At 39.0% G+C, this 24,898-nt stretch overlaps 1 protein-coding gene and 1 non-coding gene across 2 annotated transcripts; one reads left to right on the forward strand and one right to left on the reverse strand.

The window, feature by feature from the left end:
* Positions 1–1,337: 1,337 nt before the first annotated feature.
* On the reverse strand, positions 1,338–9,459 carry LOC149848895 (uncharacterized). Its single transcript, XM_089997885.1, has 7 exons — positions 8,982–9,459; positions 6,976–7,340; positions 3,891–4,118; positions 3,456–3,810; positions 3,230–3,357; positions 2,954–3,089; positions 1,338–1,845 (listed from the first exon to the last, which is right to left on the reverse strand). The coding sequence occupies exons 2-7, from the start codon at positions 7,320–7,322 to the stop codon at positions 1,606–1,608; spliced, it is 1,434 nt and encodes a 477-aa protein (XP_089854011.1). The 5' UTR covers positions 7,323–7,340; positions 8,982–9,459; the 3' UTR covers positions 1,338–1,605.
* A 13,475-nt stretch (positions 9,460–22,934) lies between these two features.
* Positions 22,935–23,090, forward strand: LOC149848896 (5.8S ribosomal RNA). Its single transcript, XR_016437798.1, has one exon. It is a non-coding gene; the product is annotated as a 5.8S ribosomal RNA (ribosomal RNA).
* The last annotated feature ends 1,808 nt before the right edge of the window (positions 23,091–24,898 follow it).

A 24,898-nucleotide genomic window follows, 5' to 3' on the forward strand; every position in this document is an offset into this window, starting at 1 on the left:
GAAAAAAATCACATATTTGAGAAAAAATTTGCATATCTAAAGAAAATTTAATCATGCGAGGCTAAGAAGATCATTTTAAAACAAAAAATTTGCAAACTTAGACATCAAGTAGATTTTAAAAATTGTAAGGCATTTCAAAAAACACATCATTTTTGCCGTACAGCACAATCATTTTCCGTAAATTTAAGGCATTAGATTCAGTTATGAAGGGGTAACCGGGATATTGTTAACCATGTTATATGGATGTGGGTGAACCATAAGACATGGGATCTGTTCCCGAATGGCTTCATTTTCCAATTTGTCGCAGAATTGGTGGAAGAGAATAATTCAGAGTAAGAGCATCGGATTTGCAGCATTGAACAGGTTATTGGACAAAAACATTCGTTGCAGTTGCTCGTATTGCGGTATGTAGAAAAGGACAGCCTTTGCATGCGAATCCTGGTCATGGAAAATATGTAAATAAATTTTGGGATTGACAGGAAATGACTCCATTAACAAAATCTTGCGTCAAATAAGGATAGTGAAGTGAAGGAAATAAATGCAAGTAGATAACTTTGTTAACGAAGCGAGCTCTAACTAGTCGCAAAAATGGATAAAGTGACGAAATGAGAAGGGGGTAGACTACCGGGAGAATAGAATGATCAATACAGAGGGTAGACATGAAGGCTTATATGCTTTGAATTGGAACGATACATGTAAGTTTAGGTGTCCAACTTTTCAAATGTAGGCAATTCCGAATCCAACTTAATCAGACAAAACCTAATCATATTTGAAGCCAGGATTTAGAAGCAGGTACCCTCCAGGCTATTGCTAAATCTACATCCAGTTAGCTATTAAAGCTAGTCAAATATACTTTTACATGTATTTTGTTTCTAATGATAATCGTCCCATATTTTAAGATACAACCCCAAAAGCTAAAGTCAACTTGTTTGGTTGATTGGACAACCAATGTTTTCCCAAATTTAACTAAACAGTAATTGATTGGTCAAGTATCCAAAACCAACTGGATTCACCGACACCCCTACATGGAAGATCCTCTTGTTGAATTCGGATGAAACCAAACAGGCCAGCGGGAGTCCCTCAAATCTAACCTAATAGTAATAGACCAGGAAGCGTTGGTCCAACTATAGTTGGATGGATGAGTTTGATGCTGACAGCCAACCGAAGCAATCGCCAGCCAAACCTGATCTTGGAGGCTCTGCTATAATTACCGTTAATTTATGCTCAATGACTGTAACCAACTCAAAAGGCTTACGTACAAGAAAACCAAGCCACTCGTCATCATGCTAATCAAATCTAACTCGAATTCAATGCAAGAAATCAGTCCCCTTCCGCACTGTAAAATAACGCAAAATCATTGATGGGAAAAAAGGATGTAGATGACAAACTAATTTCTACCTCGAACTGGGGGGAAAGTACATCGTTAGATTTTACCCTGTGGTATTTCTGACCCGTCCAGTTTCAAAAGCCAAAGTGAGAAGCAAACGAAAGCATAATGATACCACTAAGCTAGAACTTGACCTATAATTTCTCAGCTCACCAAAACAGATGGAGAGCCTTGCCAGCACAGCCACCACCCTGATTCTTCTTAAAGTGTTAGCAGTTTTAGAATCCGAAGAAGCCCAGTTCGCTGGCTCTCTCTTTCTCAAAGGTCTCGAAGTACTGATAGATGATCGTCACAGCAAGCAAGATCCCGGTGCCAGAACCAATCGCACCCATGAAGTCTGCCAACACTGTCAGGGCACCGATGCACACACCGCCAAAGGCAGCCGCTGTGGGTATGTATCTGTTCAGCTCTTTTTGAAGATTCGATTCCCTGTGACCAGGCATCACCATTTGTTGCTCCTATAAAACGGAAATAGAATATAAAAAACTACACCACCTGAGGAAAATCATAACTTAGAAGTAAAATTTCCCAGTGTAATGCACACCCTATACAAAGTAAAGGCCCCCAGTTTTATTAAGCTTTGAGATACAGTCAAAGTTGCATGACAATAAGGAAAATTACTCCACTAGGGCAAAAAGACTTGGAGTACACGTAAGAATTACTGTTGCAAGGATTAGAATTTAGAAAATAGATGCAAATCTTTACAGAAGCAGAAGCAGAAAAAGGAAAAGAACGCTGTATAAGGAAAAAAAATTGAACAAATGGGCATAACATTATATGATACCAAGCCCCAAGTTTCGCCACCTAGAAAGTAAAATGGCATTAAAGCCTTCAACTTCCAGCAAACAAATAGATTTTCCAACATCCAATAGAACAGAATGGGCATCTTTTGGATATAATGCAGTCACATGGAAGCGCTTTGCATTGTTACTATGTAACAAGAAGATCTTCTAAATGTCTGGTTTCATATAAATAAAAGCAACTTGATGTATTGCCAAATCAGGTAGCATACTCGGCAATCCATCAGGTATGACAAGCTCCATCAGGCATTTCCATGTGAAAAAATTGTATGCCAAAGCATGATGCAACTATTTGGTAGAGGTCTGAGTTTTTTTTTTAACGTTTCTGGTAACCAAAGGAAAACTTTGAACCAATAGCCCCATGACAGTCAAACTTTCATAACCTCCAACAAATCATATTCACATTCAAGTATCAGTGAATTTTTCCTAATTCAAGGATTTCCCAAGTTTGCTTATAAGACTTGTTTACTTGCCTGAATTCTCTCAAACTTCCATATTTCTGAGGAACACCATATCTGTATTAGTACCTTCCAAAGTGTCTAAACAATAGATTTTTTTCTTATTCACCTTGCGTAGCTTGGAGCTTTACTAATTTGTCATATGTGAACTACGAAGGATATCACTGCAAAACAAGATTGTCCTAGACAGAATATGTAACTTTTAATCCCATGGAGCTCACTCAATATCTTTTCGCAAGTGTACTACTCTCTTTAGAGACTATAATAGAACATGCCATAAATGGAGAAAGATTTAATGAAACTTTTACCTTCAGCTGCTTTGCCACATCCCTAGCAGAGGAGCCAGATACTTCTATCCAAGTCTTCGAGAATAGTGCACATGCTGATAGCATGAAAACAATATAGAAGAGAGCATGGAATGGGTTGGCTGCCATATCTGCCAGGCTGCAAAGCATCTTCAAATTATTTGATTTGTGGACAAACCAGTGGAATCCAAAGAAAACAAAGGAATGCAAATAGAGCTGCTACTGAATAGGTGCAGATGATCAATTTAAAGCAAGGAAATGAAAAAGCAAACTAATCACCTCGACGGTGCTGTAATGTAGTAAGCAATACCACCAACTGGAATAAACTGACCACCTGAATATTCAGATTCCTTCCACTTCCCAAGCAAATTTACCAGAAAATTTCCACTGTACCTCCTGTACAGCAACTACAACAGGCATGAAAAAGACAAGTGACTTCCAATTCACAAGAATCCATGCATATGATCTGACAGTTCCTAAATGCAAAAGGGAAAGCAATGAGAACCTGAGAAATGAAGTAGAGGTTGGAAACAAGTGCAGATTGCAAAATTATAGGCATGTTGGACGTGTAGAAAAGCTTAATTGGATAAGAGCCTTGTTGTCCACGGGCGTTCTTAGATCTCACAGGCAAAACAACACGGAACCCTTGGAAGTAGATGACAATAAGAAAAACCAAAACTGTAGCAAGTAAATTTGTCACATTCGGAAGATTTTGCCGATAGAAGGCCTCACGAAGCGCCCGGACCTTGTCTGTTCTAGTTATCAAAAGGTGGAATAATGCAATAACAGCACCTTCAAATTCTGCCCCTCGACCACTGTTGATTGTTGTAGGGCTGAATGCTTTCCAGATGATACTTTCACTGCATTAACACATATGATTGTTGAGTGTGCATAACTCCATCAGTTAAATACTTGAACTAAAAATAAGGCAACTTTTTACCAGATATTGGTAGCAATAAATAATGAAATGCCAGATCCAAGGCCATATCCTTTCTGGAGAAGCTCATCCAAGCATATCACAATAATGCCAGCAAAGAAGAGCTGAAGAATTATCAGAATGGCATTTCCTGCTCCAAGTTGGCTTACATTACCATACATCCCAGATAGAACATATGCAACTGCCTCTCCAATAGCAATCAAAATCCCAAGCAACTTTTGTGCACCGTTCCTGCAAAGATAAAGAATATTTCATATGGGAGATTATGACATTTTGTCAATAGATCAACCAAGTTTCCTTTTGTTATGAATCCCAATTCATTAATTGTGTAAATATTCTTTTTTAGTGAGGATATAATTCTCATATAAAAAAACTGGTGTCCTTGGAAGCTGTGTCCCATAACAAGGGAACCAAATTTCAGAAGCACCTAGTTCCAGCTTCTAAGAGGCCAGCTTCTGAAGATGAAGAAGCATCCGATAACCACAGTCACACCACATGCATGCTTGTTAATGTATGATAGTATTCATTTTCTCTAGGTAGAAAACCAATACCTACTATTTAATTTGGATCGTCCAGATCAATGATATACTCCAAAGCGAAGCATTCCCTCTTTAGACTCAGCTAATTCCTAGGATGCATTATTCTTCTTAGGAAAGGACTCACAGAAGAACTCTTTATCCAGTACACAAAGAAAGACACGACTTAGAAGCATGCAAGTTTAAGTAGAAGTCTTGGCTGTTGACATCATATTGAAGCACAAGGCCTTAGACCAGAGTATAATTTAGGGAGTGATTTCAGTTAATTGTGAGCAAATCTAAGATGACAGTGCAGGGAACCAAGTTGTCGAAAACGAATTAGAATTTTCATATATAAAGATACAACAGGGGACCTGTTTAAAGCTATGTCACAAAGATACATGGACATGAGGACACCTGACACGGGTTCAACTCGTATGTTTAAATATCTATTACATAGAAAGCATCGTAGGTAACTGATTCAGGCAAAATCCATAAAAATAAGAAACATCCCATGCCTCTCTTTTTCTCTCACACTTATGCTGCTATGCTCTCTCTCTCTCTCTCTCAAAGAGAGTTACTATAACAGTAACTTCTGGTTACCTTATACCATTATCTGGTTCTTAACATATAATCAAGTGTGTAAGTATCCATCTTTGGCCTAGCCAGTAAAAAAGTAAAATCCATCATCTATCTAATAGAAGGCTTTTAACACTTGATATATTGAAGGTTAGTTATTTTTCTATGTGTAAAACTAATATGAATAGAGTGGTTAGCACCCTCCCTACTCTTCTCTATTATCTCTCCTTATACCTTAAGGTTTGGCAATTTTTTTTTCCTTTTTACTGTTTTGCTCTTTTTTCTGAAAACCTCAATAGACTCTCTTTCTCTTTCTTTCAATGTTTTAAGTCGATTTGTTGCCAGCCTCAAGGATTTTGAGTCATTTTGAAGACCAAGGGAGCGTCGATTCAAAGCAGCAAAAGGTTGTGTCCTACCAAATTAGACAAACTGAAAGATTGATGATTTAGAGAAAGAAACCGGGTCCTGAATGGTGGAGAAGAAAGTGAAGGCAATAAGGAGAAAGGTACGCTTTGTGAGCCAACATGTTCTTGTCTAACATATATTTATGAGTTGACTCATATCATATGGGTGGTATGATTATCACAGAACCAAAAAAATGATTATTGAGACCACAAGCACATATTTACTTCTTTTTTTAATAACATAAACTATGTAAACCTTTATCCTTTAATCCAAAAAAGATACTAATTGTTTACTAGACCAATGCATTTTGAGCCTTAGATGAAAAAGGAAAGTGTTTTTCTTTATCTTGTCATTTACCATATGTGTCATGGTTACATGCACGTTATTTTGAACTTTTTTTATCTTATCATGAGTCATTAGAATCTCTCTCTCTCTCTCTCTCTCTCTCTCTCTCTTTATATATATATACATATATATATATATATATATATATATATATATATGTGTGTGTGTGTGTGTGTGTGTTCTGTTTGGTGTAGTGCACCCACATTTCTAGTTTTTTTTTTCAGAAAATAGGACACATGGGCACAATTTTTAAATTTCTAAATTTTTTAATAAAAAAAACAACCTTTTGATATTTTAATACAAATGTTTTATTGAAAATATTAAAATATTATTAAAAAGATTAAAATAATGGTCATATGTGTCAATATCCATGTCAGTGTATCCATGTCATCAGGGACACAAACCCAAAATGAAGTTTCCCTGTGACATAGGTCTAAAGATTTGATATTTGAGAAACTTGAGACTCTGTTCTTTTCATAAGTTGCTATCTCATGCTTCTTATACAGTTTTAAACCTAAATACTTTAGATCAAGTATATCCATTGTTAGTTTTACTTTTACCTATACTATAGATTTTTTTCCCTTAATCATCTAACAAGCAAGCTGGAGCACAGGCAGGATTCAAAACCAGAAACCCCATGCTTACAATAGTGTGAGCCACAAACACAGACCATATTAATGAGAAATTCTTCCTGACTTGGGAGTACTGACGCTCTGTATTCAACCCTTACACTATCATAGACTCTTTCCTGAATTCTCATTCTGGATCTATCAAATTCCCTCAATTGCCAATTTCTCACCAACCTGTGGCAACTTATATTGCATCAATTTATATATAGTTCTGTGACTAAACAACTTTCATCTTTCACTAATTTCACCAGCCTTTGGCTAAAACCATGTGTCATTCATGATACAAGTCAACAAGCAGGCATTTCTTTTGTAAATAATTTAACAACCAAATATATGAAATAAAATTATAAAACCTTCAACCTTCAGCAGAAAACACTTTAATAAGATGCACATTATGTTGAATAGGAAGAAAAGCACGTCAGAGAGTTTAAAAGATGCAACTCTCCCCACTACACTAACCTCTGTTAGCTTTGTTCACTAGCTGGAAAGTCACTGCTACAGGCAAATGCAACTCTCATATCCTCATTCCAGACCCCCCGCCCCCCCCCCCCAAAAAAGAGAGAGAGAGAGAGAGAGAGAGAGAGAGAGAGAGAGAGAGAGAGAGAGAGAGCTTACAGGAGAGCCCGATCTTCGCGCACACTATTATCAACCTCAATTATCTTTGACCCAGCCAAGAGTTGCATCACTAATCCAGAAGTCACAATTGGGGTGATACCCAATTCCATGACAGTCCCACGGTTTGATGCCAAAATCACACGCATCCAGTAAAATGGATCTGCACCTGTTGTCGAATGTATGCCATATAGAGGTAGTTGACTGCACACCAGAAAAATAAAGAGAGAGATAACCGTGTATATAACCTTCTCCCTGAACGGTACTTTCCTTTCAGCACTCTGAACCTCTGGCAAAAATGAAAGGAACGGTCTAACAAGATGCAACACTCTGAAGCCTCCGCCTGGCATTTCCTTTCCTTGATATCACTGGTGCAAACAGTTTCTACAAATTATTTGCCTTCATGGTCACAATATTGAAAAAGGATATGCACAGATTCATGCCACAATAAGAAATTCTTCTAAAGCAAATAATCTAACCACAACACTGGATCTAAATCTTTTAGAAAAAACAGAATGAAAATTAACAGCTCCAATACTTTAGCATGCACCAGCTAATATGTGTCCAATGGAATCAGAATGATATACAAGACACGAGATTGCCTAACCTTAATCCCCAAAATACCCACAAACTTCAAGGCAAAGAAAAAGGACGAGCCACATATAAAGCAGTGGCTCAAAAGAATACTCCAAGATTAGTTTTGCTTCTTAAGAGAGCACATCTAAATAATTAAGAAGAGAGCAAGTTTGTGAAAAAAACGAAAAAGTTCACAATGGCACCTAATTGTTGGCATGATTAAGAAATTCACCTAATGTTTGGAAATTTTAAAACAGGCATGAACGTTTTGTTTATGACCATCGAAAACTTTTTAAATGTTAATTGCGGCTACTACTAACCTATGTTGGTCTAGTACAAAGGTGTTACCATTTTGGCCTCCAAAAATTAGAACATATTCTTGGTCTTATATGTAGGCTCGCAAGGCTTATGAATTAGGTGGGTTTTAATTCCGTATCTTCCTTAGTTAACCTTTCAATTTTATTGTTTGTATTTATCATTAAAATGTAAAGATCATGATCATCCTCATGTCACAACAAATTGGTCAACTTATAGAAGAGAGACTTCAAAGTGTGAAGAAGAAGAGAAAAAAAAGGGATTAATAAAATTTCAAGGTCATATTTGAGATTTCACTATAAATTTAATGCCAAAGCTGTCCTTGAGTTTTTTTTTATCAACCATAACAAAGTTTATGTTCATTTTAAAAATCTAAAAAAATAGGTGTATTCATTAATTATGCTGAAAAATTAGGCGGCAATTTGAAAATTAACTAAAAAAAGTGCATGAAACAGAATGACCTCTTAACACAATCTTATCATGTATATTCATAATTGACACAGAAAAGACAGACATGATGTTATCCTTGTTCTAAACAGATAGTTTCACGCGAAATATCTGTGAACAAGACAAGCGTGCAAAGGGATATGCCCTTACATAGCGTCCAAGTGTTTGAGATACTCACAAAATATCGTGATACTTTGTCATACAATATCTTATTTCCAAACAATATTCCAGTATGATTTAAAATCAGAATCATGAAAAAGTTGTAGACGTTCTGAAAATATCAACAAATTATCACGAAATGTTTAAAGATCTTCATTTTTATTAGATAAACTTTTTGCGCAAGTACCTGAATTTAATTATAACAGAATAAAGGTAGAACTGCTGCAACGTCACTTGCAAACAAAAAAGGAAGGTTGCTATCATCATCAAAGACAATAACATCCACAAGAACACACAGAATATCAACCAAACGCTCAGAAATTAAAATCAGAACACCGATCTAGGGTTTCCAAGTCGATCATAGAAAGGCAGAAACCCAATTCGCCTCAATACTCACACATAATACCAGAAATCATACGCAAAAGAAACAGAAAACGAATAAAAACTCCATCCGGCCGGCGCCTAATCCCTAAACCCTCCAGATCTGCCCTTACGAGAGAGAGAGAGAGTACCTTGATCTTCCGCCGGTTATGGATCTCGACGGAGGCGGCCGTAGAGGAAGCGTCCACTAACTCTACGGAGAAGGCAAGGATTGCTAGGGCTTTGGGGATGGAGACGACGCAAAAGAGAGAGAGAGAGAGAGAGAGAGAGAGGCTAGGCGAGGACGGAGGGCTCCCTTCGGCCTTTTCTCGACCTCCTGCGGCCTAGATTTTTATTTATTTTTCTTCCCCACCTGCTTCTTAAATTCTTATCAGGCTCGGAATGGAAGCCTCTAGTTTGGGATGGAAAAATGTGGGTTCGGAAAATAGAGCGCATGCCCCCAAAAGTGTTTGGCACAGTGGGATGATACCTTGACTGATAGCCAGGTGGTCTTGGTTCAAATATCATGGAAGTCACATCTTGCGTAAGCTAAAGGGTGGCGACTCTTAGGTGGCAATGGATAATCTCACAAAGTTTTACGCAGGTCAGGACAGCGACCATGAGCACCACAGGCAAATCTCGAGGATGATTTCTTTGTATAAAAAAATTATAAAAAAAAGCTGATATTTTATAGGTTTCGATATTCCTTTTAACTGTTTGCTAGGAAAACCAAGGGCAAGGGATAAGCCTATGAAATTTTACACTACCAGAACAGCTACCATAAGTACGGCAGGCAGATGCGTTAGGTCTTTGTTCATGTGAACCGTTTCTTCATATAAATATTTAAAAAAAAAAACTGTTTGATAGGACCTTTATGGTTGCAGCTGATTCCAGTTAGCTTAGGGTTTGTTTGGAATGAACTTTTTGAATGTGTTTTTCTCAAGAGAAAACGTTTGACCGCTCAAATTGTGAAGAAACGTGGTCTTTGGGATTGTGGGAAATACCGCGGGAAACGTGTCCAAATATGGGATGTCTTGATTGACTCAGAAATCTGATCGGTTTCTAAAACTGGATGTCGTTCATATAAAGTGATGAAGGGTATCCAACCAATTGTGGCTGGATTGATGACGATCTACATCAATGTAGTTAGTATCGGTGTGTATCGGCCTGAAATCGGCCGATACATATCATATTGTTAGAAAATTGATACGATTCACTCCTGAATTGGTTATTTTTTAATAAATATTAAAAATTATTTTTAACATTTTTTTAATGGTTTTAACATGTGTCACGTTTTGATTAACACATAATATTTTAATTTTTTTTTGTCTGATTCAATTGAGAATCAGTATCGTCCAATTTACCTAAGCGTTGGCCACACGATTCAAAGCCAATACCATACTCAACATTTTTTTTTTTCGACAGAGAAAGCTGGGGTTAGGCAGACTCCCTACCAGTTGGGATTCGAACTCGCAACGTCCTCAACACAAAGTCTCCTGATAGACAAGCGGAGCCCCCACCCCCGTTGGTGATGCGATGCTGACAACATTCATCTAGATGACCAACGCTATAGATGGACGGCATCTGAATCATTTAAAACAGGCGATCGATAGCAAAGCAATTTTTTACTATAGTTGTTAGATGCCGTTCATCTTAGGCCTGACTTGATCCGCAGTGCCGCTCGCTTGTGCCATGAGTTCTGCACGACCTTCTTGGGGATGCAACTGACAACGTGTAAATCTAAATCTGCCACGACACATGAACCAATTGGATGATGCCAGATTGGATGTTATCGTGGACGGTGCCAGTCGAGATGTCAAAAATAAGATACTACTACGATTTTACTAAATTGCCATGGCCAGTGACGCGAAGATACGAAGAAATACATAAATTATCGTTTGGGTGTCAAAAATATCGGTTTGTGAGGTGGCAGTGGCAACGCATCCCTCCCCATACATACTACGCACGCACGTGATACAGTGACAAATCTCGCGATATTTATGAAAATCTAGCAAAAATATCGCGAAATTTATAAAAATCTGGAAGTTAATAATGGTAATTTCTTTCAATCTTTTCAATTTCTCGTGGGTTTTTCATCAAAAACATAAATATCTCATTTTTAATGCCATATTTATGTTTTTATCAGTTATTTATCGTGAAAAACAGTGTAATTTTTATTTTTAGATATTTTTTTGCCAATATTTTGTCGTTTTAAAATTTGGTCACTGAACACATCCCCATCTTTCAGCCCAGGGGGGTTTTAAGTATATGTACTCTCATGTCCTAATTAGGGATGTAAACAGAACGGGTTTGAGTCTAGTACCCGACCGAACCTAACTTGTTTACTTGGGTTCAGTAAGAAACTTAGGAACAGGTGGTATCCCATGTGGTAAGCGGGGTCCTGTGTCAAGCTGAAGTCACAGGTTTGAATCCCTCGGCCACATAGGGTGAATAACCGATTTTTTTTTTGTTTATTTCCTTTATAAAATAATGCGAAATATGCAAAATGGACCCAGGATCCGTATTTTGGATCTAGGACCCATAAAGGGGCATATATATATAATTAATGTCATATATATATATATAAAAAATAATAATAAATATAAAATTTAGTGCAGGAGATCCACAGCTGGATCCAACTTGTAGATCCACATTTTCATGTAAGACATGGATCCAGTTCATGGACCCAAATAAGCTACGGATACACTGACCCTGATCGTGGTAGGTTCATGGGTCTCTGACCCAGACCGCGCACCACGTAGCGGGTAAGTAAAACGTAAGAAAAAAAAAAGGGGGCTTACACCCGATAAAACGCAGAGTTAGGGTTCTGAATGAACCCTAACACAGCAGAACCCCAAATTCGCAAAGGGGGGAGAGGGGGGCTATGCGCAGCCGCCAGGGAGGTTTCCTCCTTTTCGGGCACTCTCCTACAAGAGGGGGGTCTCCGAGTCTCGCCCTCCCACACCTCTCCTCCTTGTCTCTGCCTCTCATCTCTCTCGTTCTCTTCTCTACCCTCTGTATCCCCTTCTTCCTCTCATTTTTGCGTGCAACAACAGTAGCACCAACGCCAACCGACCCTCCTTTCGCGATAGCAGTATCCGATTGTCGGTCTGAGGTACAGGTTCCCTCTTGTGATTTGAGTAAGGTATTGATTATGCGTGGACTTTTCTTGCATGATTTAGACTACCAAGGAAACCCAAATCAAGTTTCTTGGTCATGTTTTTTTTTTCGGATTACAGGGGGGTTCTCTGTGTCTTGCGTGAGTACTGATGTAGGGTTTATGTGTTTTTGCATATGTGTTGATGTCAAGCCTGCACTGTGTTGCTGATGGAAAAGTTTTTGTTTGAAATTTTTTATTCTACTATGGGTTTTTCTATGGTTCAGTGGAGTGCTTGTCTCAAGTATCATATAAGAAACTGCTCAGCCCATTCGAGTGAGTTTAAAATAAAAGGGTAGAATATGGGTTCAACAAGCGTGCCTTGTATAGAGTTCTTGTTTTCTCATTTAACACATCGGTTATGGGGAGATCAGTATTGAAACTATAAATTGTTTTTTTATGCATATTCGTGCTCTTGTGTGTGAAACAACACCAAAAGAGGTTTAATTAGATGCAGTTATGGAATTTTGTTTTAAAAGGGGTCTTATCCCTATGGTGGTATTTTCCTTCTCTGTGTTTTTTTTATATATAACCTAAACTGTGGGTATTAATATACATACATACTAGACTATATAACCTCATCTAGTATTTTTAGTCTCATAGATGGTTCTAGAGTTATATTGTTGTATTTATATGATACAACAAACTTCAAATTTGTATAAGTTTGATGGGTTTTTTTCTCAGATTGAAGCTTGACAAGATTCTATATTTTAAAGCCAGTGTGTTTCTACCTGCAACAACCGTACTTCATTAATGTATACTTTTGAATATGCTTTATCTATTGCTTTTCCACCATCTATCATGCTTAGGAACCCTTGCACGATTTTCTCATTATAATAGTGTTTGATGTTCGAGATAGCAACTAAAGGTCTCGTGATTTTGAAATTTCCAGCTTGCTGTCTAAACTTGAGCTTGTTGATCATGTAGAGGGAAATAAAACAGTTTAGTTACATATCTTAGACTTGGGAAGTCCTTGTTTCCTGTTATCCATTGACAAAATTCATCTTTTTCAATTGGGACTGCATCTTTTGATCTTTGAACATATGTTGCTTAATTTGTATTGACAATGTAATATTCAACTTTGTAGCTTGTACTGGGGCAATATATCAAACTCCGCCATGAGAGCAGTCATGTGTGGTTTCACCTAAATACATTGGGACACCCATTGGATCGACTGAAGCGGGGTTACAGTATCGACTACCTATCTAGTTCCCTGCTGAATGGTTCATGGGTTGGTGGTAATCCAATGCGGGATACTACATCCATACTATACCACACATTTTTACTATCTAGTAATAGTTCCTTGATTTTTTACCTTAGAGTGGCTGAACAAAAGGCGTTAAGTATATTTTGAAGTATTCCCTGTTGATTTTGATTTTTGAATGCTCAAACTATTCCATGTTTGGAGTATGATTCCACGGTTATACTACCCTATGTTTTAAAATGTTCATACTCAAACCATAGCATACGCAAAGAAATTTGGGTTTTTACATGACAGTGTATAAACATGTACAGGATATACAGGGTGTTAATTTAATGTTAATATGTGTCGATTAAGCTGCATACTTTTTGAATTGTTAAATACAATGGCTGAATGATCATAGGTAATAAGTTTGTTAATATAAATTAAATTTATGTGAGGATCCATGATAGAAATTACATTTTTGTTTGTTAAGGTCCATGTCAAAACTCTGAATCTATGCATTTTCTGCATCTTACCACATATATGAATTTGTGCAGTTTTTGCAATGTAAGAATACTACACTATGTGTTTAACCCAACTATGTGCTAAGCTTGATAATCGACGATTTTGATATTAAAATGTTCGTCATATGAATGTGAAAGGAAGTACTTGCACCTGGGATGGTGAACACATGCATACGAGCATGGTGGATCATGCACATTACTAAATTTGTATGAAAGATTATGCATGTGGAATCGTGTTAATATCATTGCGTATATTATACACTGTTATGGTTTTTGCATATGGTGCATCGATGATTGAAATAAATCATCGAGGGTCGGGTGGCCTCGGGCTGTGGGTTGCTCCTTTATTAATTTTGAATGTATTGTAAGAATCACAAAAGTATTTTACTTTAAATTGCATTGTTCTCTGTGTTTTCACGGGCGAGAGTCCCATGATGGTTCTCGAAGAGGTAGATGCGAGCTTTTGTTTTGTTTCTGCATGCTGAATTGCAAAACTTTATAATTGGCTTTTAATAAAAAGATAATAAATAAGAACAATGTAATATACGTTCTGGGATTTTCCATCTGGAGAATGGAGATCCTAGAGATCCGATCTTGAGGAGAATGTGAGGATACAAAAACTTTGTGGGCTTTACTTTTGTCCCCTGAACCCGATATTTAGGTTCTTTCTCCTGACCACGGTTTTAGGGAGAGTCTGTCGCTTTTTCTGGGGGTGGTGTGTAGACACAATTGTTGTTTTGGTATACTAAGAAAGTGACACTTGTGGACGTGGGGTGCCCTTGATGTTCCTGACATTAGATGGGTGGTCTAATGTTCCTAAGGCTGTTTCGGTCGAGGGCTAAGTTTAAAATTCAGTAAAAAAAAAAGTACAAATTGTGTGTTAAGCTACCCTGAGAACCTAATTTGACCTCGGAGATTTTACCCGTTTGGTATATCCGCGAGTAATGGTAATTAAAAAAAAAATTAATTATATGTATTTAATAGGGCATATATATGAGAAAAGGAAACTTAAATAAAAGACAATAAGGTGTTTATACGTTGCACATAAATCATGCATATTTCTGCCATGCATTAGAACATGCATATGTTATATGTTCCCTTAATTGTTATATGTTGGTGGGTGCATGATGTTTTATCTCTAATGTCTGTTAAATATCTTGCTTACTTAAATTGTGATCCTTGTTATTACTTAAATGTTTTCTCATGCTTAATAAATGCTCTTTGTTGCATAAATGCTTAATTGAACTATGAAATTATCATAATTGCGTTCTTCTAAATTATTGCATGAAATCTTATCTATATTCTATAGCTCACTTGTTTTATTTGAGGAACATGTACATAGAATTCTTTGAATTTCTGACCCCCTCTTTCTATGATTTTTCGCAGCCACAGATGATCATTGAAACGATTGGTTTCTGGGAAAGTCACGGGTGTCACACACTTGCTAGATAGATCTCAGATGGACAACGTGGCTCAGTCTTTTTCTTTATTTACTTTTATGTCATATAAATAACTTTGATATGTCTCTAACAATTGTTACTTAAACATTCTTTCTTTCAAATAAATGAATAATGGTTTGGTTTGGTATGGATGATAAGTGTAAGCTCTATTATGGTGTTTGGTTATCCAATTGAGAGTGAAACTGTAAAGACCCCTGATTTCTGAGATTGTTTTCGCATTTGTTTAAAAAAAATGCATTTTTCAAGGCATATGAGTTGGGGTCGTTACATAGGCTTTAGAGAATTCTGGTAGAGGTCGGCTAACCCCAGGTTGCCTTTCAAAAAAAAAAAACTTAGGAACAGATTCATAATCGGGTGCGGGTTTGGTTTTGACTTTTGCTTTCAAACCCAAACCCGAATCCAACAAAACCTGGAACCCGTTTAAAGCCCAGAACCTGATTAAGTGTAAATGTTGGGTTTTAGGTTGGTTCTGGGTTTGGTTTTAGCTAATTTCATCTGTATCTGAGTCCAAAACCGAACCTGATTAACACAACTTGGTAATGCCTAAGCTCGACCTGTGTCCGACAAGTTTATATTTCTAGTCCTAATTGAAGCGACTAAGGAGTAGGTTTCCCAAAGATTGATCCTAATTGAGTGTGAACCCAAGAGTCATCACCCATATGAAAAATCAAGAATCACCTTGACAGCGATTGAGACAAAAACCTTGGCTGGTCATACAATGATATAAAGCCCTATCAAAGAAGACCTTTTCTCCACAGAGAAAGGGGTTTAGGCCGACCCCTAATAGTTATACAACCATACCATTTGGGGTTTGATCTTCTAACACAAGGTGACATGTGCTAACTGCTCCTGCCAGACAAGCGGAGCCCCAGTTGGTAGTCAAAAAAGACTTGTGATCACGCTCCATTTGACTCAACCAGCTTTTGACCATGTTGATGGTTATCCTTGTGATAAGCTTTGTTGTGGGGATGTCAAGGAGGGGATGTAACCTGACCTCCCACCCTAAATCCAAATCCCACTATTTGGATTTGGTAGTCAAATTCAGATCTGATTAACAATAGAATCCAAGTTTAGTATTGACTTTTACATTCAGACCCAAACCTGGATCCGATTAAATGTATTATTGAGTTTTAAGCTAATCAGATCTGGATTTGGTTTTATTTGATTTCATCTGAATACAAATCAAATTAGGTCAGACTAGATAATGCTTAGATCTGACTTGAGTCCGACCCATTTATTACCCAATTTTGTTGACTTGCAACTAAAAGGGGGGATGGTTCTCACATTAAATGATCAATCCACCTGTTTTCACTTTTAAAATTGGTAATTAGAGATGTTTTTTAGCAAATCTAACTGTACCTAAAAAAACCTAAAAGCACACTTTTGATCAATTTTTTCTTTTATCTATGTAGATAGTCTCTCTCTCTCTCTCTCTCTCTCTCTCTATATATATATATATATATATATATATATATATATATGAGTCACTAGAATATGAGAACTAATGTGTGAACCTTAATTTTTATAGATTTTTTATTCTTTTCTCTTAAATCTAACCACACATATGTGATCTACATGTTTGGTTTTATAAGAATCCACCCTTGAATCATCCAAATTTGATGCATAAATAAGATTTTTTTTAAAACTTTAAAATCAATAGCTCATAATCATCATAAATATTCAAGCATTCAAAAATCACATTTTTCAAAGAAAATACACTATCCAATAGTTGATTCCTAGCAAATTTACCATGTCAAGCACATCAGCATAGTTGATTTTACAAAAAAAATGTTTGAAATGCCCATATTTATAGTTCTCATATTCTAGCGATTATATATATATATATATATATATATATATATATATATATATATATATATATATATAGGAGAGAGAGATTTTGTCACATATGAAACAAATCCAGGTACTCCTTTTGGTTCGAATGCTGATGCCCTCATATCTAGCACAAACCTTACAACAGTAGCCCCAAGGGGTTTGGTGCAGTGGGGGGTCCTTGGCCACTAGGTGGGTGGTCAGGGTTTCATTCTCATGAGCGTTAGGCCTTGCGTTAACAAGGGCAAGGGATAAGCCCTTGCTCAGCCAAAGCTTGGCGACTCCCTGAGGGCAAGGAGCGTGCCACAGGTATGGCTAGGTCTCTAATTCTAAGGGTTATTTTCCTGCCCATGAAAAAAAGAATAAACTTACAACAAGAGTGCAAACTGATTGGATCATATAAATTCCAATCCACATTAAAAAATCAAACAACATATCTGAATCTGAGTCTAGATCTAAATCAATGGGATAGGGTTGAATCCCGATCCAAAATATATATTTATATAAAAAATAAATAAAAACAAGATATTTACATGAAAAAAATGCAATAGTTTCTTATCCAAATTCCAATGAGATGATAGTAGTTCATATTTATAAACTATAGGCAACAAGCAAATTCTAATATGATCCAAAGCCCAAAGGGACTGACATAGTGGGATGCTAGGCAGACAATCTAGGTTTAAATCTCATGAGTGTCACCCCTTGTGCAAGCTGAAGCATGGAGACTCTATGAGGGCAAAGGGTAAGCCCACAGAGTTTTACTTTGCCAGGTCAGAAACAACACAGCTAAATATCTTATCTTGAGGGTGGTTTCTGTGTAAATATCTAAAAGAAAATCTGATCCAAATGCACTTTGAATCTTATTTTAAATCAGAATCCCAGATCCAACACATGCGTACGAGTGACAGTTTTAGAAAAACCTCATACCTTTTATGTTTGTCACAAAAATTGTCAAATTTCGTAGAGGCCAAAAGTATGAAGTATCTTAAACACCATAGGCCTGTTTTCCTATGTAACAACTAGGGGTGGCAAAATCTGACATGACCCGCCAACCCACTTCTTAGCCGAGTTCGGGTTTGGCTTAAACGGGTTCATGTCTTAAACGGGTCAACCCTCCTAACCCATTTATTAAATGGGTCGGATTCGTGTTAGGGGTATGCCAACCCGCCAACCCGTTTGACCCATTTAATAAACGGCTGCCCCTATGGAATTTTGGACCCTTCCTTTCACCTTTTTGGGAGGTGGACCCATTAAGTGACCTGGTTTTTTATGAGGGGTTTTCTTGGTCCTTTAAGAAAAAAAAATGAAGCAAAAACTCCTATGTATCGTACGTAAAATACGTTTGACCTTGCCTGTGGCTAGCTGTCCGCGGTAGGGGGCCCACAGTTCATAAAGAATAAGAAAACTCTCTCTCTCATCTGAAAGGGTTCTTGTTGTTCGTCCTCTTCTTGATTAGGGTTTTGGTGTTACCGCTCTGGTTGTGGTGGGAATCGGAAGCGAAACCCTAATTTATTGGTTCTGTAGTTCGTTCGGAGTCGAGTTTCTGAGGGGGTCGGCTGGGTCGTCAGGCCAGTGGTCTGGTGGTTTTCAAGCGAGTTCTTCTGGTGGTCATAATGAAGTTGATGGTGAAGACGTTAAAGGGGAGCCATTTCGAGATTAAGGTTCAGTCCAACGACACAGTGAGTGACTTCTTCCCCTCTTTTGCACAAGTTCGTGTTTTCTTTCGGTTCCGTTTTGCAGATTGGTAGCGGCACTTTTGGTGTTAGTGGTCCTTTGCGTCTCGTGGTGTGAGGATTATGATTAGGGCAAATTGGCAACGAGAAATTTTGATGAATTTGTGATGTGGACTTTGTGCGGTTGTGTTGGATATAGTCTCTATTTAGGCGGGTGGGTCAACTCGTTTACCCGAACCTGAGCCGCCAACCCGTTTACCCGACCTTTTATTAAACGGGTTAATCATGTCGTGTCGGGTTACCCGTTTAATAAATGGGTCGGGTTCGTGTTTGCTACAGCCGACTCGTTTAATAAACGGGTTGGGTTTGTGTTGAGGTATGCTGACATGCCAACCCGCCGACACGACCCGCCCGACCCGATTGCCACCCCTAGTAACAACCTCTTTCTCACCATAAGAGAAAATAACATAAAAAACTGCCGATAAAAATATCACCATTTGTAGATTTTTTTATAGAGTAATGTGTTCCTTGTGCCCCCCTCGTTAGGCCCCTTAGAATAGTAGTTTTAAGTGTTTTTTTTTTCACTTCTAGTAGATGTGATCTATAGGTTTTGTTTAGTGGGAACCAGCTTTTGGATCGCCGGAATCTGACCTCTGATCCAAAATCAATGGGTACGAAGGTACCAGCTTTTTCTGGCTCATAAAATCATGTTTTTTCATCGAAAAACATGATCCAAGAGTCGATTCTCGCTAAATCGATCATGCTAAACACATCTAACGGTTCGGATCTATCATAAAATACTTACAACCTATAGAAGAGAGGCAGAACCAGAAATGATGCCTAATATGTTCGATTCTCATTTTTATATTATTCATATCATTCTATGTATTTTTTACATTTAATATAATATCAAATTTCTAAAAGAAAAACTAGACTTTTCTAACTGCTTTTTCCCTGCAAAACTGCTCAGTCTGGCAGACCTTCTCCTCCTGAAAAGTGTTTCCACTTAACCACCCACACTCATCTTTCACATGAAAGGCACTTCGTTTCCCTGCCTTTCGACTTTTGAGAAAAAAAGATACATAATTAAGACTCTCCTTTATGTGGAAGCGTCCTCCATGGAAACAAAGTCGGACACACACACACAATGGAAAACCTCTCAGTGGAAAAAAGGAGGGCCCGTGCGTTGAAACGAGGGCTTCTTTCCTTGAGGAAAGGTTTCACTGTTTGTGTAGCCACAGTGGGACCCACAAAAAATGCACGGGGCTGTGCATCTCCGCGGAAAGCCACGACTTTCTGTGACATAAGTGCCAAAAAAAAACAGGCTTCTTTTCCTCCGCTAGTAATGCGCTGGTGTGCTGCACCAGAGAGAAAGAGTTTGTTTGTCCACGTGGGAGAAAGAGAGAGGGGATTGGACCGTTGGAGGGGTTTGGTATTTTTTGGGGTTTCTATCTGAAGCAGTTACCTACCCTGTTTTATATACAATAATAGATTTAGGGGTTAGACTCAAGGGGAAGCAGATCAGGTCATGCTGAACATGAGCGTTTTTGCTCACATCGTGGCCATCCGATTTGTATTTTAAAAAGCTCAAAAGTTAACAAAACCACGTGGCATTCATCCAAAATGCAAACAGACGGCCAGGATGTCCGCATGAGCAAAAACGCTCATGTTCAGCATGACCTGATCTGCTTCCGACTCAAGGGGTTTGGCGTAATGGAATGGGCCTAGTCCGTTTAACAGCAGTCTATGTTCAAATCTCATGGGCGCCGCTTAACCTACAGTAGCCGAAGCTTGGTGACTTTCTGGGGTCGAAGGATAAACACTCCAAGTTTTACACCAACATGGACAGAGACTGTAAGTACGGCAGGCTGTGCTAGTGTGGCTCGGTCTCTGCGCCTGGGGGTGATTTCTCTAAAAAAAAAAAAAGATTTAGGGGTTAAATAAATGGCCCCTTAAAGGAGAGGCAGGCATTAGAAAACGGACACACTAGTAGTTGGGAACCATTAGTTTCCCCAAGTCAAACTTTTCATTGTTTCCCCAAAAGGTGAAAACGAGGGAAAAAGTGCATGAAATGCACCTCTATCATTCCATTCCATTCAATTCTTTCATTTTGGATTCTTCCACGTAAAGGAGATGTTTGTTAATTCTTTCACTCATAAAAAGCTACCTACTCTTAGAAACCTCCAGCCAGTTATATATGGAGCAGCTTTTCTCTAACCAATTCATTTCGGTTTCGGACCTGAATCTAGAATCCCCAGATCCAGATTCGAGCTGATTTTGGGCCCATTTGCAAATGATTCGTATAGAAATTATGTTTGCAAAACTTTAAAAAGCTGGATCACATGGCAATTTGTTTCTTGATAGGTAAGATGAGGGATAAGGAACCCGAGACCCCTCTTATAATATTGTAACCTAACCAACCAGTTATCTCGTTTGACCCTAATTTAACGCTGGGAGATGACCCAGACATTTAAATATGAGTCCCTCGCCTATGACATTGAGACGCAACTACGGGTGTGAATGGGTCAGGTTTGACGAGTATCGGACCCATATCAAACCCTATGGGGTCAGAGTTTGGTGATAAACAATGAGGTCCAATTAGGATCCATATCGAAATCAAAGGGTGCGATTAATATATGGAACTGGGTATAGTTTGTGAAATTTTATACCAGACCCGAGCCTGACCCGAGTTCTAACCAAGATCTGCAATTTTTCAATGTAAAAAAGTTTTAAAAAAAAAATTATCGGATATGGTCTGGGTCTGGTTCATGTAATCCTTATAGATTCTGGGTATGGTTTCTCTTATGGTGGATCTAATTAGACCTGGGTCCGAACCCCGTACTAGCATCTCAAATCAGGTTTGGGTTTGGTCCCACCTGGGTCCAAACCAAACCCGACCAGTTGACTCCCCTACCTTTAACCCCTATGGTAGCTTTGTTATGGGAAATAGTAACTTTTCTTTGTAACATGCATGCCATAGTTGCTCTTTCTAAATATTACTTGTCAATCAGAAGGTGGCACGTGTTAAAGCCATTAAAATAATAAAAAAACTAAGTATTTTTTATATTTATTAAAATATAGCTGATTAAGGGGTAAAGTCGTATCCATTTTCCGCCGATATGATACAGCCGATAAGCATCTGTGCTGACAACATTGCTTGGTAAAAAAAAATGGCCTGTTAGGTATCAATAAGAAGGCCAAGCTGGACCCTCATTAATAATATTCAAGTCATCTCTTGGTGCCACTCAAAAAGCTTAGATCTAGCCATGCGGCTTTTAGGTTTGATGTCATCTAGTCCGAACTAGATAAAACCTAGGTCCTGATTTCATAACAATCAAAGATGATCGAATTTAGCTTTTTTCAATAATGGAGTAAAGTCCAAGTAAAAATCTGCCATAACATGATCTATCGGTCTCGAGTTGAGAGATTTTTCACTATTTCATCTTTCTACTGAAATTTGGAATTTTAAGTTTTATACTTGGAACTTTTTTGTTGATACCGTGAAAATGACCTAAACTAGGTCTTAATGTAATGCCAATTTGTGCGTGTGCATGGGGAGTCTGCAAATAGATGAACACAAAGAAAAAAAACAAACAAGCAATGGAACGCACACCGATAAACACCTACATCTATGAGAAGAAGAGTATGAGAGATTTCAATCCCTTAATTTGAGTTTTTTTTTTCCAAAATATTTATTAAAGAGTTCATTAAAACCATTAAACTAGAACCATTAAAATGCCATCAAGAGCGAGAGCAGCAGAATATTTTTTTTCTACAGATAAAGCTGGGGTTAGGCAGACCCCTACAATTTGGGGTTCTAAGAAAGAAACACTTTCATTTGGGGTTAGGCAGGCCCCTACCAGTTATACAACCATATCATTTGGGGTTCGAACTTGCAACGTCCCAACACAAGGTGACACACTAACTGCTCCTGCTAGACAACCATACCATTCGGTGTTCTATCAAAGAAACACTTTCATTACCAACCAAAAAAAAATTATGAGCAGAGCAGTTTGTAGGTTCCCTTTATTGGACATTTTGAATCCGATCCAACCCTAAATGTGACTCGGTTTGATAATCATGAAGGCTTTAGTGTGACATTAGTGGGGAAAGAGTTATGTGACATTAGTGGGGAAGGAGTTACGTGAATGTGAAAGGTTTATATTCAATATGGCATATAAAGGGTTCACTTACATGAATGCTATGTATGTAACTAGAGGAATGGACACCCTGATGCGATGAGCAGTGGGGATGACCCTTTGCCTTTAACAAAACGACTCTCAACAATGGATATCTTGGCTCCCACCATGATGAAGAACGTAGCGAAATGTGATACTTGATGTGAATTGCAAAATCTTGTGAATTATCGAGTCTTTGAATGCAAGTTGCGCCTAAGGCCATTTGGCTGAGGGCACGTCTGCCTAAGCATCAGACTATTCATCGCTCCCTCCCCCCCCTTCCACTTTCCTCCCCTTATAAATTGAGGCATGATTGCTTGATGAGAACAACCAAGGTGTCTTCATTTTTCATTGGGTTCAGGTCATGCTCACCATCGACTCGAAGACTTGAGCTCATCATGGGCATCCATAGGCCGAGAAGAACGCCGTGTACCTGCGCCAACCTTCATCTCATCCGTGGCGTCTATCTACATGTATGATTTGCTTTTATGGTTTTACATAAACACCAACATTGGGTTATGGGCCCACACTGCACATATGTTGCGTGTGGTGTGAGTGCATAGGCATTTTTTCGATGCCCACTAAAACTCTTATCTGCAAATTTTCCCTCGCTGGATTCTCCACGGCCTCTACCCATCTGCTGCCCAACTGGGCAGCCACCTGCTCAGTTGCGTCTGTGCCGTTGCTGTAGGTCGATTGCTTTCAGCAGGCACAACTCACGTGGGTGACAGGCTCAGACCAGTGGACTCACCGTGCCCTATCCTCAGCTGTGGGAGATCGTCGGCCGAAGTGGGGGTCACCGTCATCGGTGGCATTTCGGTTGGCCGCTGGTGTTGGTGATTGTAGGTTGACAATACTGTGATGGGAAACATGTGGGCGTGCTCGACCGGATCGGGATCAGGATCGGTATCGGTGAGGCCGTCACTGTGAACCGCATCGGTAGCCTCAGGCTGGGTCGATCTAGGATTAGTCAGGATGCGGTCTGAATCACGGCGATCGATCAGCTCTGGCCGAAGATCAGTCATCGAGAAGGAGGCTACCTTAGTCGGCAGAAACAAACCTGTCAAAGAGGAGGAGGGCCGACATGTTTTCTCAAACCAAGCCTTTAATTTTTCCCGAAAAAACCACCTTTTTCTCAAAAGGCATTTGCTTTCCACTGTTGGACAATGGTGGACGACGGAGGTCACTGATGCCATCATCCAACTGTCGCTGGTAGGCAGGGAAGGGGGGGCTGGTCGCCATCACCGTCGACCTCGCCGGTGTCGTCCTCTGTAACGTCGGGGGTGACGGTTGTCGTTTACAGAAATGAAGGGGGGCGAGGTTATCTAGCATCGTCGGGTGCCTTTAGGTGTAGCCGGCATACGCCAGGGAGGTACGGGGAGAGACGATCACCATCACCGGTGCCGTCTATAGAAAATGTGTGTGTGTGGGGGGGGGGGGGGAGGGTGAGGGGTTTGCCTTTCGGTTTATGAGAAACTGAAACATTCGATTTCTCAGAAACTGAAACCCTCTTCCTTTTTAATTAAATGGTTGCCTTAGTCCAGGCGGGTCGGGTCCAGACCCGGACCGATGTCTGAAACCGATCCTAGAGACCGGACCAGACCGGGGTCCATTTGGGATTCTAGGTCAGACCCAACCCTGGATGAAACCTAGACCCATTTGGGTTTTGGGTTTTGGGTTTTGGGTTTCGGGTTCTGGGTCTGATCTTCACAGACCGGGTTGATGATCGGATCCATCATGGATCGAGTCTGGGTCTGATCTAGACTGACTGGACCCAGATCCATTAGTGGTTTCGGGTCTAGGTCCGACCGGGATGGACCGGGCCATGGTCTAGATCTGACTCAAGTCCTGTTTGGATATAGTTTGAGTCTAGACTGGATCAGGTTCATGGATCTGACTTGGGTCCTATTTGGATTGGGTCCAAATCTAGATAGGTTTCAGGATCCGAACATGACTCGGATTTGTTACGGATTAGGTTTGGATCATAGGATCCAACCCAAGACCCTATCATTGTGGGTCTGGATCCAAACTATATTTGGACCAGAGGGATCCGATCTAGGA

This window comes from Nuphar pumila, chromosome 1 (assembly GCF_984573655.1).
Source record: "Nuphar pumila chromosome 1, dmNupPumi1.hap1.1, whole genome shotgun sequence".
Taxonomy (NCBI): domain Eukaryota; kingdom Viridiplantae; phylum Streptophyta; class Magnoliopsida; order Nymphaeales; family Nymphaeaceae; genus Nuphar; species Nuphar pumila.